The sequence below is a fragment of the Trachurus trachurus genome (assembly GCF_905171665.1).
Source record: "Trachurus trachurus genome assembly, chromosome: 15".
In the NCBI taxonomy this organism is placed as follows: Eukaryota; Metazoa; Chordata; class Actinopteri; order Carangiformes; family Carangidae; genus Trachurus; species Trachurus trachurus.
In genome coordinates, this window is record NC_139906.1 from 8359814 (window position 1) to 8371640 (window position 11827).

Consider the following 11827-nt stretch of genomic DNA (forward strand, 5'->3'; position numbering starts at 1 on the left):
TGGATAAATAAATAGGCTATAGGACAAATATCGAGAGGATTGTTGAGGGAGTTTGCAATGTTTTTTTTAAATGTATTTATTGCCATGTGTCTTGATGGTGTCTTTATGTGTCTATGCATGTAAACGGGAGATGGAAATTTAAAAGCTATGCTTCATCCATCCCATTGTCAAGCCAGGTATTGTTATTTTCCAACTGTACTGTTACTGTATTAATATGTTTAGTGTTTTGTTTGGTTGTTCTTGTTCTGTTAACGGTCTTGTTGAATTGTATCTATTTTGGTCTGGTTTTAAATAAACTAAACTAAAAATAATGGCGCCTAAATAAAAAAAAAGAGTCCAAAGAGCAGCGTTGCCTAATTGGGTGAAGGGTTGAGGAAAATCTGTCTGATTAGCCTTCTCCAACAGACGGGGATTAAGCCTTTTAGTCTGTAATTATTATAAAGCATACGTCAGCAGATATCCACCCATTTCAGGCGGACGGACAGGGCAGCGGAGAGAGAGAGAGAAGGAGAGATGTGTCCTGCTGAGGTGACTGCGCCTCTCCGGTGAGACGTGGAGAGAGAGAGAGAGAGAGACCCCGGAGTAGGAACAGGAATATCCTCCTCCTGAGTCAGTGCCACGACGCTCTCACACACACACATACACACACATTACACATACACACACATAGCTATACGCACACGCGGCGCGCTCCCCCGGCCGGCAGGGCTGCCTCTGCTCCGATAATCAGCATCCTATGCTCTTCTGCTCAAGATGGCGGTGCAGGCAGCGGAGAAGGACGGAATAGTGAGTATTGTGGAGCTGGTTAGTTGGCTGTGTTGGTATTTAGATGTTCTTTTGTGCATGTATGTACCGGTTTGATCTGCCTGGGTTTGGTTTAAGCCCACACCGTTATGTCGATTATCTATCCGGCGCGTACAGTATTTGGCCGTGCGCAGCGCATTGAGGTTGAGAGCGCTGGAAGGAAGGAGGGAAGGAGGGAAGGACGGCGACTCCTCTTTCATCTGCGGCGGCCGGTTGAGGAGGAGGAAATAGGAAATCCAATAGGTCTGTGTAGCAATGTGTCGGCGGTGTGTGTTTTCACCTACAGGCCGGTGCTGCTGCTGTGAATGTGCGCATTTCTACGGCTCCACGGCGCAATGCTTTAGCCGATATGAGGCCAATTTGGAGCTTATGATGATGATGATGAGGCCAGTTTATAAATAATCTCACACCGAGAGTCCTGATAATAACAACATGACAGGTCTGCTGCTGCTGCTGCTGCCACCTTGTCATTGTTGGAAGAAGCCATGCCAGGCCACACTGTGTATGTGTTTATTAAATAGCGAGCAGAGCAGGCCTGCAGCCTCAGGTCGGTGTGTTTAACCTGAGCCCTGCCCTGCGGTCAGTTTGTAGTTTATATCCTCTCACCTGACCTGATAGAAGGTAAATGACGCTTTGCATCCTGTGTGTTTTGTGTCGCTGGTGTTGAAGACCGTGGAGGATGACCACATGAACGACTCGCTGGGGAACCCCGGCCTCATCTCACCTGACAAGGAGGATTTATCACGTCTCCTGGTAATCAAAGACGTCTGATCTATTATTACACACCTTGTCTTGTTTGATGCTCGCTCGCTCGCGCTCCGGGCCGCGCGCTGTAAATCACAATTACATGTGTGTGTGTGTGCTTTGCTTTATTTTTTGCATAGACGGTGCCATTCAGCGGGCGCATCCGGGGCGGCATGAGGCCAGGGAAGAAGATCATAGTGATGGGCATTGTCGACCTGGAGCCAGACAGGTAAGATAACAACATGCACACACACATACACACACAGAAACACACACACACTCGGTATCAGGAGCATATTTAAAGCACCATTGAGTCACCCACATGCCTATGAGTGATTGTAAAGATGGACGTTTTGTTTTTCTTGGGCTAGTCTGACTGGCATGGCCACTTCAACACACACTCACATACATACAGAGAGAGAGAGTGTGTGTGTGTGTGGTTTAAGTATGCAGAGACAGGGCGTTCCCTCTCCAGCAGGGAGGAAAAGGGGGTAAAGAAGGAAGAAAGAAATGAAAAAAAGAAAGGCTCAGTGTGGAGGGACTTGTTTGGGTGTGTCCGTACCCTACATGGAAACTTGTGTCAGACTTGGAAGAAACCCCCTCCATGACCTCATCATGTTCATGCTGCTGCTGCTGGAGCTGCTGCTGCTGGCACAGGATTCAAGCTAAAGTTCATGTGAATGTCCCGAGCTGCTCTGACTGAGGTTCAGGCCGTTCTTCTTCTCTTCTCTCTTGAATGAACTTTATAGCTCCCGCTGTCTCACAAAAGCAAAAAAAAAAAAAAATCCTCAAAGACACAACACATCCTGCATGGCCACTGTCTGTTTGAGCTACCCCCCTCAGGACAGGAGATACAGGACAATTAAAGCCACTACAAACAGATTAAAGAACAGTTTTGACCCTAAAGCACTAATTGCACTTAATGCTGAGTAAGGCTGTGAATGGTTAATGCCATGTGTGTTTTATGTTTTTTAAATGTTTTTATGAATTTTGCACTGCAGGAGATGCACTTTATCTATCTATCTATCTATCTATCTATCTATCTATCTATCTATCTATCTATCGTGCATCTCAGTGTGTAATATACCGACACAAAGATGCTTATGTATAAAGAGCACAGCTGTAGAGGAGGGTGGGGTGGGGTTGGGTTGGGTTGGGTGGGAGCAGCAGCAGGGATTATTCATAATTAACAGGCTGTTAGTGTTTGGTTTGCTCTTACACAGCAGCAGCAGAATTATGCCTCTGATTTATCCCAGATTAGCTATCGGACTCATATCCTACAACATATGACGTCCTGCCTGCCTCTGACTCCTCTATCCCCTCCTCCCTCTCCTCCCCCTCCTCTTCTCCCCCTCCTCCTCGTCCTCCTCCAGGTTTGACGTGAGCCTGACCTGCGGCCGTGATTCGGACAAAGAGGAGCCGCCTCAAGACGTTGCCCTGAAACTCACCGCTCGCTTCAGTGACCGCCAGTTTCTGCGCAGCGCCCGTGTAGCTGGGAAATGGACGGAGGAGGAGGCCTCCACTGCCTACTTCCCCTTCATCCCCGACCAGCCTTTTAGGGTAAAGACGCCTTCTCTTTCTTTTTTCTTTTTCTTTCTGCATCCATCACTGACCTGCATGTCGGATGCTGCTGGGTACAAACTCTGTTGGCTCTTGATCATCAAATGTGCAGGGTTTTTTTATCCATCTCCTTCGACCTGAGGACAAGAGAATAAGTTCTTCGTTATCATGGTCCCAGTCATTATTATTATTAAAAGAAAAACAGTCTCTACTCAACAGGTTTTGAATCATTTCACACCTGAAGTTCTCTGCTGAGGTTTGGAGATGAGATGAATTTGTGTTTATACTCATTCTTTAGTTTATTGAACACTATGGGCAATAACTTTGATGGTCACTTCACCTCTCTTTTGACTTTCAAATAATTGGTTGTTAAAGAAGATGATTCATGTCTTGTAGAAGTGTCACATTGAGCTATAACATCTCCAAATCTATACAATTATATTTATTAAAATTAAAACGGCATCATCAGCAAAAGGACTGATCACACTGAACTGAGCAGTTGAACAACTTTAAATGAGAAACCTGAGCGAGCGAACCGGCAGCGAAATCTCGCGCGAAAGTGTCCTGATATGCAGCGTGACCATTTTATCGCGAGTATATCCTATTGGTTCAGAATCCAAACCAATCAAATAATCGAGGGACGTAAACAAACTTCTGGCGCTATTTTTAGATTCCTGACATTTTTTTGACATCTTGGAGTATTTTCTTTTAACATTTTATTTCAATGCAATTCTCTCATATTCTCCTCTCTCTGCTACCTAGCTTGTCAGCAGGAAGCAGCGTGTACTTTTCAACCAATAAGAAGTGTGAAATGTCGTCCCGCTGCATGTCAGGACAGGCTGATTGAAAATGATTGAAAAGTAACGCATTTTAATCACTTTTTCTTGCTCGCGTCGCTGTATGTCAGGATGGGGTGTTATTAGGCTTAAGTTTTGTTTTAATAGAACTACTTTACATGTGAAAAAACAAAACAAAAACGTATATATGAGTAAGTGTAACATTTATAGTTTCTCTAGGGTGAGTGGAGCAACAGCCAATATATATTCACTGTACTGTGAGGTGTAACGGATCGAAATACGATGCCAAGTCAGGGCAAGTAAACAGGGCAGGGTGTGGTGGTGGATGTGATAACAACATAGTGCCAATTAGAAATAATAATAAAATAATAAAAGACACTCGGAAAATTTGCACAGGTAGTTAGTTGTGTGACTGACACCAGGCTAAGTCAGACGCTACAACACAATACCACAAACACTTAACGCTGAGATAAACCAACCAGTTTTTAAAAGCTGGATGTAAGACAGTAGCTGCCTGAAGTACAGTAGATGCTCAGTAGTGGAGCAGCTGATCATCAACAGTGACCTTGTGTTTGTTTCTGTGACTAATTTTTGATTATTTTTTTCCCCCCTCCTTGTAGTTTGGTGGGGTCACAGAAAGGATACATAAAATACTAATGTAGAAGTGCTGAAACGGGAATAAAAACATGCAAAATGTTCTATGCTGTTTTTTTAGGAAAGTATTTAAAGATCAAACAATTAATTGATCATTATACAAAATAGTCGACAATTTAAAAGTTGTGGTCTGCAGTAAATGTTGCAAAAAAACTGGTGGAAGGTCACAGTGTTTCTGTTGTTTTTCCACATCAATCAAATGTCACACAAGGTCACATGTTATGACAGAAATGCTGCGCTGCATAGACGTGAGAGACAAACAGGAAGTGCTGCTCCATGATAAATCGTAGCTATCGCGCACATAAAAGCAGCCTGTATCCTGCGTGACATCAGCTGTTTATGCGCTGGATGAGCGATGAGGAATGAGGGATGGAGTGGGGGGTGGGGGTGGGGAGTTGACCACATATGCAAGATGAGTAATTGTCAGAAGACCTGAGGACTCGTTAGACTATAACGTCAGATTCCGCTCTAATAACTCTGAATGTGAGCATCAGCGACACATATGGTGTTTGACTAAAAATATAGGATGAGCTGTCCGACGTGTTTGACATAAATCATTTAATTCAGGCTTAACGGATCCATAAAGACTTAGATATTCTACTAAAAGAAATATATATATATATTTTTTTTACATAATCCACTGAAACTGCAGGACACAGAGCATCGACTATATTAGATTACTTGTTGGAGGTGATCCCTGGGTCTGGTTATATAATGGCAGTTCCCTGTTTAAGTGTCATTGTCTGTGGTCAGAATGCGACTCAGCAGGTCGACACAGTCACGACTCTGTCAGGAGCCGCTGGGCTGGAGATTTAAAGGGCTGTTTCACACATTGTTTCCAGAGAACTGCCTCATGAATTTGGAAGAAGCATGTGGAGAGACACATGATGAGCTGTGGTTTCAGGGTGGGACGACACTTTTTTTCCCCTATTTGTTCTTTCTGTTGGCTCCTCTTCCTCACTGATGATAACAATCTGCCTTGGGTCGTTTGTTTGATCACACCTAAGTTTGTGTGTGTGTGTCGTTTGGTACAGACTGTACGCAGAGAAGTTCACACAGCTGCTATGCTGTATATTGAAACAATGGAACAACATCATAGACAAACAAAATCTAACATAGGAGAACATTTTGAAGCTATTGCATGTTTTTTCTCAGTTGCTGCAGAACAAAACGTACTTTAAAAAAAAGATTAATGCACTTGCATTCACCAAATGAATGATTATGGTGATTCATAAGTGTTGGATGTGTGTAATAAAGAGACGTATAAGATGTCAGGTTAATGCTTACAGATGGCAGTGCTGGTCAAAAATGTGACTTTTACATGATCTATGTTCATTTAGTTTTGATGCAAACTAAACTAACAAATCAAAGCTTGCAAAGTCCTTTCATCATCAAAGTTGAGAAGGATTTTAATGTTGTTGTTTTTATAAAAAGAATTTCTTGAAAGAAAAGAAGAAAGACACCTTTAAAAAAATGGACGGGTCGGGTGCGTAGGAGAAGACCAACGGCCGACAAAGAAAAACAGAAGATACTGTCTACACTTTGCGATAGGTTAACGGATTTATTGAGAAAACACAAAGTTTCGGTCCTCAGACCTTTTAGATAACCTGATTTTCTTAATAAATCGCAAATGTAGACCCTGTGCAGGAGTATTTTCAGTTTCATAAAAAGAATTTCTAAAATATTTCAGGGGATACGTACGTTGGAAGTAAATATTAATATAAACTGGTTATCGGCATGATGCAACATTGGTTATTTCATAGAGACAGTTTCTTCAAACAAGCTGCTTGAGGAGGAGAAATAATCCTGTGTCTATGTGGGTTAAGTCAAAAACTGGTCGTCAGCTGGAGCAGGAGTTGGGTTTACTGCTGCACAGGCTGAATAAGCTGCTTGTCGGTTTTGCGTCCCAAAAAAGAGTTAAATAAATATTTTTATGGTTTTGAATTTCAGAAACATGTGACTGAAGGAGGAGAATAGAAAAGACCTGGGGTAAAAAAAAAATCTAAAAAAGAAAGTCGTCGTGGGAATTTCAGGGAATAAGCTCATTTACTTTCTTACTGACATTTAGATGATACGAATTATTCCACTTTCATGTACAGTTCGAACATTGAAGGTGACTTTCTTTGCAACTGTGGACAAAGCCATGTTTATCCATTTATCCCTGTTTCCAGTCTTTATGCTCATTTCATTCATTTGTTTATTTGTAATGGGACTCTGCATATTCATGAACATGCAAAATAATAATAATTTGTTGTAAATATGCCAGATTTAGCTCAAGAGCTAATTTCCATCTGCAGTCCCATGGTCCACAAATAAAATTACAATAAGGCAAAAACAAAACAAATGATATCTAATACATCACACAATGGTTGCATCAGTCAGAAGGAACAAAAGTGGTGATATTAAAACGCATTTATTCGACAGTAAATGTCGTAAAGTGCTATTTGAGATTCACTAAAGTGCATTGTCAGGCAGTAAAGTGCGATTTTTAAAGTGCATGGAGTAAAGTGCCAACTGTTGTAAATAAAAAGTAAAAGTAAAAAAAGCTACCCTTAATGTTCAGAGATGGGTTTAATTTAACCATGTTTCTTAAATGCTACATATGCTGTGCTTTCTCTTATGACCAGCTAAGCTAAATGCTGACTATACTAACATACAGACATGAGAACGCAAGCAAGAATATTTCCCCAAATGTCCGACTACTCCTTTAAGCACTTCGCTTCACTGGTGCTTATCTCAATTACCCTTTTATTGCACTTTGATTCACAGATACCAGTGTCTTTGCTTCTGTATTACAGGGCTGACTATGAGTCATACTTAACTTTAATCTCATCTCAGCTTCATTGATGATGATCTGTGTTATCTAATCTCCTCCCTCCCTCCCTTCCTCATCCCTCTCTCTCTCTCTCTCCTCCTGTTCCCTCGCTGCAGATTGAGATCCACTGCGAGCACCAGAGGTTCCGGATATTCGTGGACGGACACCAGCTCTTTGACTTTTATCACAAAGTAAAATCTTTGCCCTCTATCGACACAGTACGGATACAAGGAGAGCTACAGATCACCAAGCTCGGTTAACTAACTACCCAAGAACTTGATCACAGATGACCACACACACAAACACACACATTTACATTTACACACACACACACACACACCTGTACACCTGTTATGACATCGTCCATCATGCAACACTGCAGCAACATAGCAACTGGAAAAAGACGAGTTAGAGATCTTCTGCTTAATTTCATTCACTTCTTTCTATTTAACGAGGATCTGACGTGACGATGCTTTGTGGGTGAATGTGTTTGCTCCATTTCCAGGTGTTTTATTTCCCCCTGTAGCCCCAGATTTGTCAGATCAGGGATCTCACGGCTTATTAATAGTGCATTATTAATTTTTTTTTCCCCCGTGCTGAGTCCTTTAGGGACGGAGCGGAGGTAGATAGAGGCAGGTGTGGAATAATTTCCAGGACAGAGGGGAAAAACACGCTCGGATGTTACCGAAACCAGTTACTCAGGAAAACTGTATCTGGAAGTTAGCAGCTAAATGCAAATGCAGAAGATTAAATCAAATGTTTTTATTTAAATCGAAGTTTGAAGGAAGTTCTGCGACCGTGGATGAGCTGGAAAATGTTGCACGTTGATCAAGCTTGAAAATGACAACGCTGATTTCATTATCACCTAAAATAATCTGCTGTGTTGTAAATCTCTGCAGTATTAAACCCGAGCAGTGTTCAGATATTCAGTTGACTAATTCCCACGGGGCGCAGAGGTATGAATTCAGATAAAAACTGGGTTAGGTTGATTCAATCAGAATAGATTATAGTTGTAGTAATGTACATAAATAATAAACTGATCTCACGGTAGCGTCCACAATCACACACCCATCGGCGTTTTCCCTCCTCGCCTTCTCTTGGGTTTATCCCAGCTGTCATGATAACCGACCTTAATTCCCCCCTCTACAAAAAAACTGAGGATTATATCGTGCATTACAACATGTAGTGTCCAATACTGTCAGACGGCGTGTGTGTATGTGTGTTTGTGTGTGTGTGTGCTGGTAGTTTGCACTCACTTTAGCGACCACTGCACACACACAAAAAGAAAAAGAAAGGCCTGTTTGGCCAACAGGAAGTAGAGTTAACACCTGTTTACAGTGGGTGGGGAGAGCTGCCGAGCTCGTTGTTTTCACACAAACCTCCTCATCTCCAAACTGTACACTAATACAATATGCAACTTGTTCTCGTAAAAATAGACTCACTTTCACTCAACGTTTAGAAGAAGAAGAAGAAGAAGAAGCAAACTAAAACTAAAATCCGAAACCCCCGTCCCATCTCACATCCCGTTCGGTCAGACAGACAGTCAAGCTGGTTGTTGAATCGGATCCTGATGGTATTTTGAATGTATAGTATTCATGTTTCTACAGTAGCATAGGAGGTAATAGTGATGCACAAAACGATTACTTAATGTCACAGTTGTTCAGTGGTATGGCTGGTGCTGTTATAGTCTTATTTTCAGTCGGACAATATGTGTTTTATGGATTTTTGTTTCATTTTTTTGTGTGTGTGTGTGTGTTTTCTGAATCATTCCATGTCGACTTCTGGTTCACACACACTGAAGCAGATAAGATGTTATAAAGCAAGTTACATCCCTGTTCAATGCAGCCAGCAGGTTTGACAAGTACAACGAGTAGGCCTACTGTGTGCATCGCCTCTGTGACCACTCCACTTTACATAAGACAACTTTCCTTCACTGAGGTAGAGAGGAATACATATATTATAATAATAAATACACAGTTACCTGCAAAGCAAAAACTCACAAGTATTAAAAAATATTAAGGCTTAAGGAGCTCTGTTTACACCTGTTACAGTATCAACATTCACTATGCTCTGCAAAGTTTGACACGTTGAACTAGGTATTAAGAATTTAACAGATCACGTTAACTTTAACAACTTGGTTATAAATTATTCACTGATGCTTTGTAGATCAGTTAAAAGTAAATTATAAAATTTTAAGTGGTGCAAAGTGTTGAAAAGAAAAATCCCTTACAGTATGTGTTTATCTTGAATAATAAAACATTTTCAAAAACCATTAATTACAGATGTTAATTAATCATAGATAAACAGACCTACATTTCTTACTTTATAATGATGCATGATGAAATGTTTGTAATTTGTTAATAACTGGATTCTGATCCAGATGTCCTGCAGCTGTTTTATAAAGACAGATGCCGGAGGATCAGCCAAAGGGGATTTTTTTTTTAACAACCTGGCAACCCCCCAAAAGTAACTCCTTTCTGATCTGTAAAACATTAGTAAATTATTTATTAACCAGAAAGCGGAGCTGCTGCTGCGTCATGGTTTGTGTGTCATGTGTAAGCAGCTCGACACAGTGTGCTGTGTGTGTGTAGCTGCAAGGAAGCATCATTAAGAGTTTGATCTTCAACTTAAAAGGCCGCGATCTTAACGCGCTAATGAAGGTTTTCTCCCCACATCATCATCATCATCTTTTTTGCTGCTGTGAATCTGGAGCATAACATCTGTGCAGAACAGCTGCACCGACTTCACCGATGCGTCCGATCGCTCACGTTAATGAAGCTTCTTTTAGATTTCTGAGCAAACTTTGAGGAAACCTCTTTATAACAGCTCATTACTTTCTCTGCTGACAGAGAGTGGATGTTTTCTACACACGCACACACACACACAGTATTTATTCGTTCCTTTCACGTAGCAATAAGGTCGCCGACTGCTCTGGAGCACAACTTGTTTTCTCCTGGGTGGTCAGACACGGTCTTCCTGAGCTCCTCCTTCTTTTTCGCTTTGACAGCCGCTGGTTTATTTTGGACCCAAACAGGAAACGAGTACAGTTTGGTATGAGAGAGAGAGAGAGAGAGGCCAGAGAGGAGTTCAGTGTGAAAGGATGCGAGCCAGTGGCGACGCATCATTACACCAGTGTTACAGCAGAACAAATGTGTACAAATAATGTGTAATTGTGTTGACGGGTTGTGTTTTTTGTTTGTTTTTGTTTTGGATACTGTTTTGTTTTTGTTGTCGTTCTTCTTTCTATTAACCGGTGAACATTCCTTTGTAACACTGATGATATGATATTCACCATGTAAAGAGAATATGACCATAATGACTCAACAATGTGTGTTTCATGGATTGTAGAAAACGAGATGTGTGTGTGTGTGTGTGTGTGTGTTTTAAGTGCAGGTTCATGTTTTTTTGGATGCACAGCTGTCACAGCTGGCAGCAGTTTAACAGTATCAACAGCTGCAGCGCTGTTGCTCAGAATTATGGGGGAGGGAGATGGACAACTCAAGACTTCCTGAATTAAAGGGCTCGAGCCAGGGAGCGCTTTTTGTTTATGTTTGTATATGTGTGTGTGTGTGTGCAGGGAGCTGGGTTTGGGAGTGTGTGTTCGTCAACATAGCACAGGGAAACTCTGCTGGTATTGAGTTGTATAGGTGGAGTGTCTTTTCTAGCTTTGCAAAGTGTGTTTTTCCCTTGAGGCTTTCTGCACAGTGAGATGTGGTGCAGGTACAAGAGAAGCTGGTACTTGACTTGAGCTTAATAATTTGGTACTGTTGCACTTTTCTTTTCTTTTTTTTTAATAAAAAGTACTGTTGTTCTCAAGGGACTCAAAAAGAAAAAAAAAGTTGGTACATGTGCTTGGAAAACTTCAACATGTCCCACTTCCTGATCTCCTAATGATCCCATGTCTTTTTCTTTCGCAAATCTCGAGAAATATTATTTCCCGCTCTTGGCTCCCGTTTTTTAATTGTTGTGCAACCAACTGAAAACTGAATGTCATTCTCTTCCTGATTGTAATCTGATGATAAATACGCCAGGTGGGAAAAACACTGTTCACATTCACCTCAGTTATTTAGGGTTCCCTCTTCTCCGTAACCCACTGAGTTGTGAAATAGATGTTTTTTTCCCTCCACTTTTTACGCAAAAAAAACCGAGGGCGACTGGTTTATTTGTCTATGTGTTGCCCTGTTGTTGGACTTTGGATGTACATATTTATGAACGCAGCCTCGCAGGCTTTGTTTTTACATGACAATTACCAAGCTGAGTTTGCGAGCAGGAAGCGTTTTGTTGTGCATGTAAGCTTGTACCTGGCTATTTTGTAAACATGAAAGATGAAGGTCTTACATCGCCAGTTTTTTTTTTTTTTTTTTCTTTTTGTTCCAGTCAAGCATGTGCTTTTATTATATTTTTTTTTTAATCCATCTTTGGAGGTGTTTCAAGGTCAGGTTTTCCTTTGGCC

The 11827-nt window shown here is 41.4% G+C and overlaps 1 protein-coding gene across 3 annotated transcripts; it reads left to right on the plus strand.

The window, feature by feature from the left end:
• Window positions 1-521: 521 nt before the first annotated feature.
• lgalslb (lectin, galactoside-binding-like b) lies at window positions 522-8278 on the plus strand. 3 transcript variants are annotated; one of them, XM_083988071.1, is made up of 5 exons: window positions 522-786; window positions 1474-1557; window positions 1689-1777; window positions 2922-3108; window positions 7491-8278. In XM_083988071.1, exons 1-5 carry the CDS (start codon window positions 754-756, stop codon window positions 7632-7634), a joined length of 537 nt encoding a protein of 178 aa, XP_083844197.1. In that variant the 5' UTR covers window positions 522-753; the 3' UTR covers window positions 7635-8278. The 3 variants fall into 3 exon arrangements, with proteins under 3 accessions (XP_083844197.1, XP_083844196.1, XP_083844198.1); XM_083988070.1 differs by having other exon boundaries at window positions 570-795; XM_083988072.1 differs by lacking the exon at window positions 522-786 and adding an exon at window positions 980-1047.
• The last annotated feature ends 3549 nt before the right edge of the window (window positions 8279-11827 follow it).

Excerpts from the sequence above, each read along its gene's own strand:
- lgalslb (XM_083988070.1), top strand. The coding sequence starts at position 754 with ATGGCGGTGCAGGCAGCGGAGAAGGACGGAATAGTGAGTATT. Across the intron at positions 796-1,473 it reads AGGACGGAATAGTGAGTATT|ACCGTGGAGGATGACCACAT; the intron begins GTGGAGCTGGTT and ends CTGGTGTTGAAG. Across the intron at positions 1,558-1,688 it reads AGGATTTATCACGTCTCCTG|ACGGTGCCATTCAGCGGGCG; the intron begins GTAATCAAAGAC and ends TTTTTTGCATAG.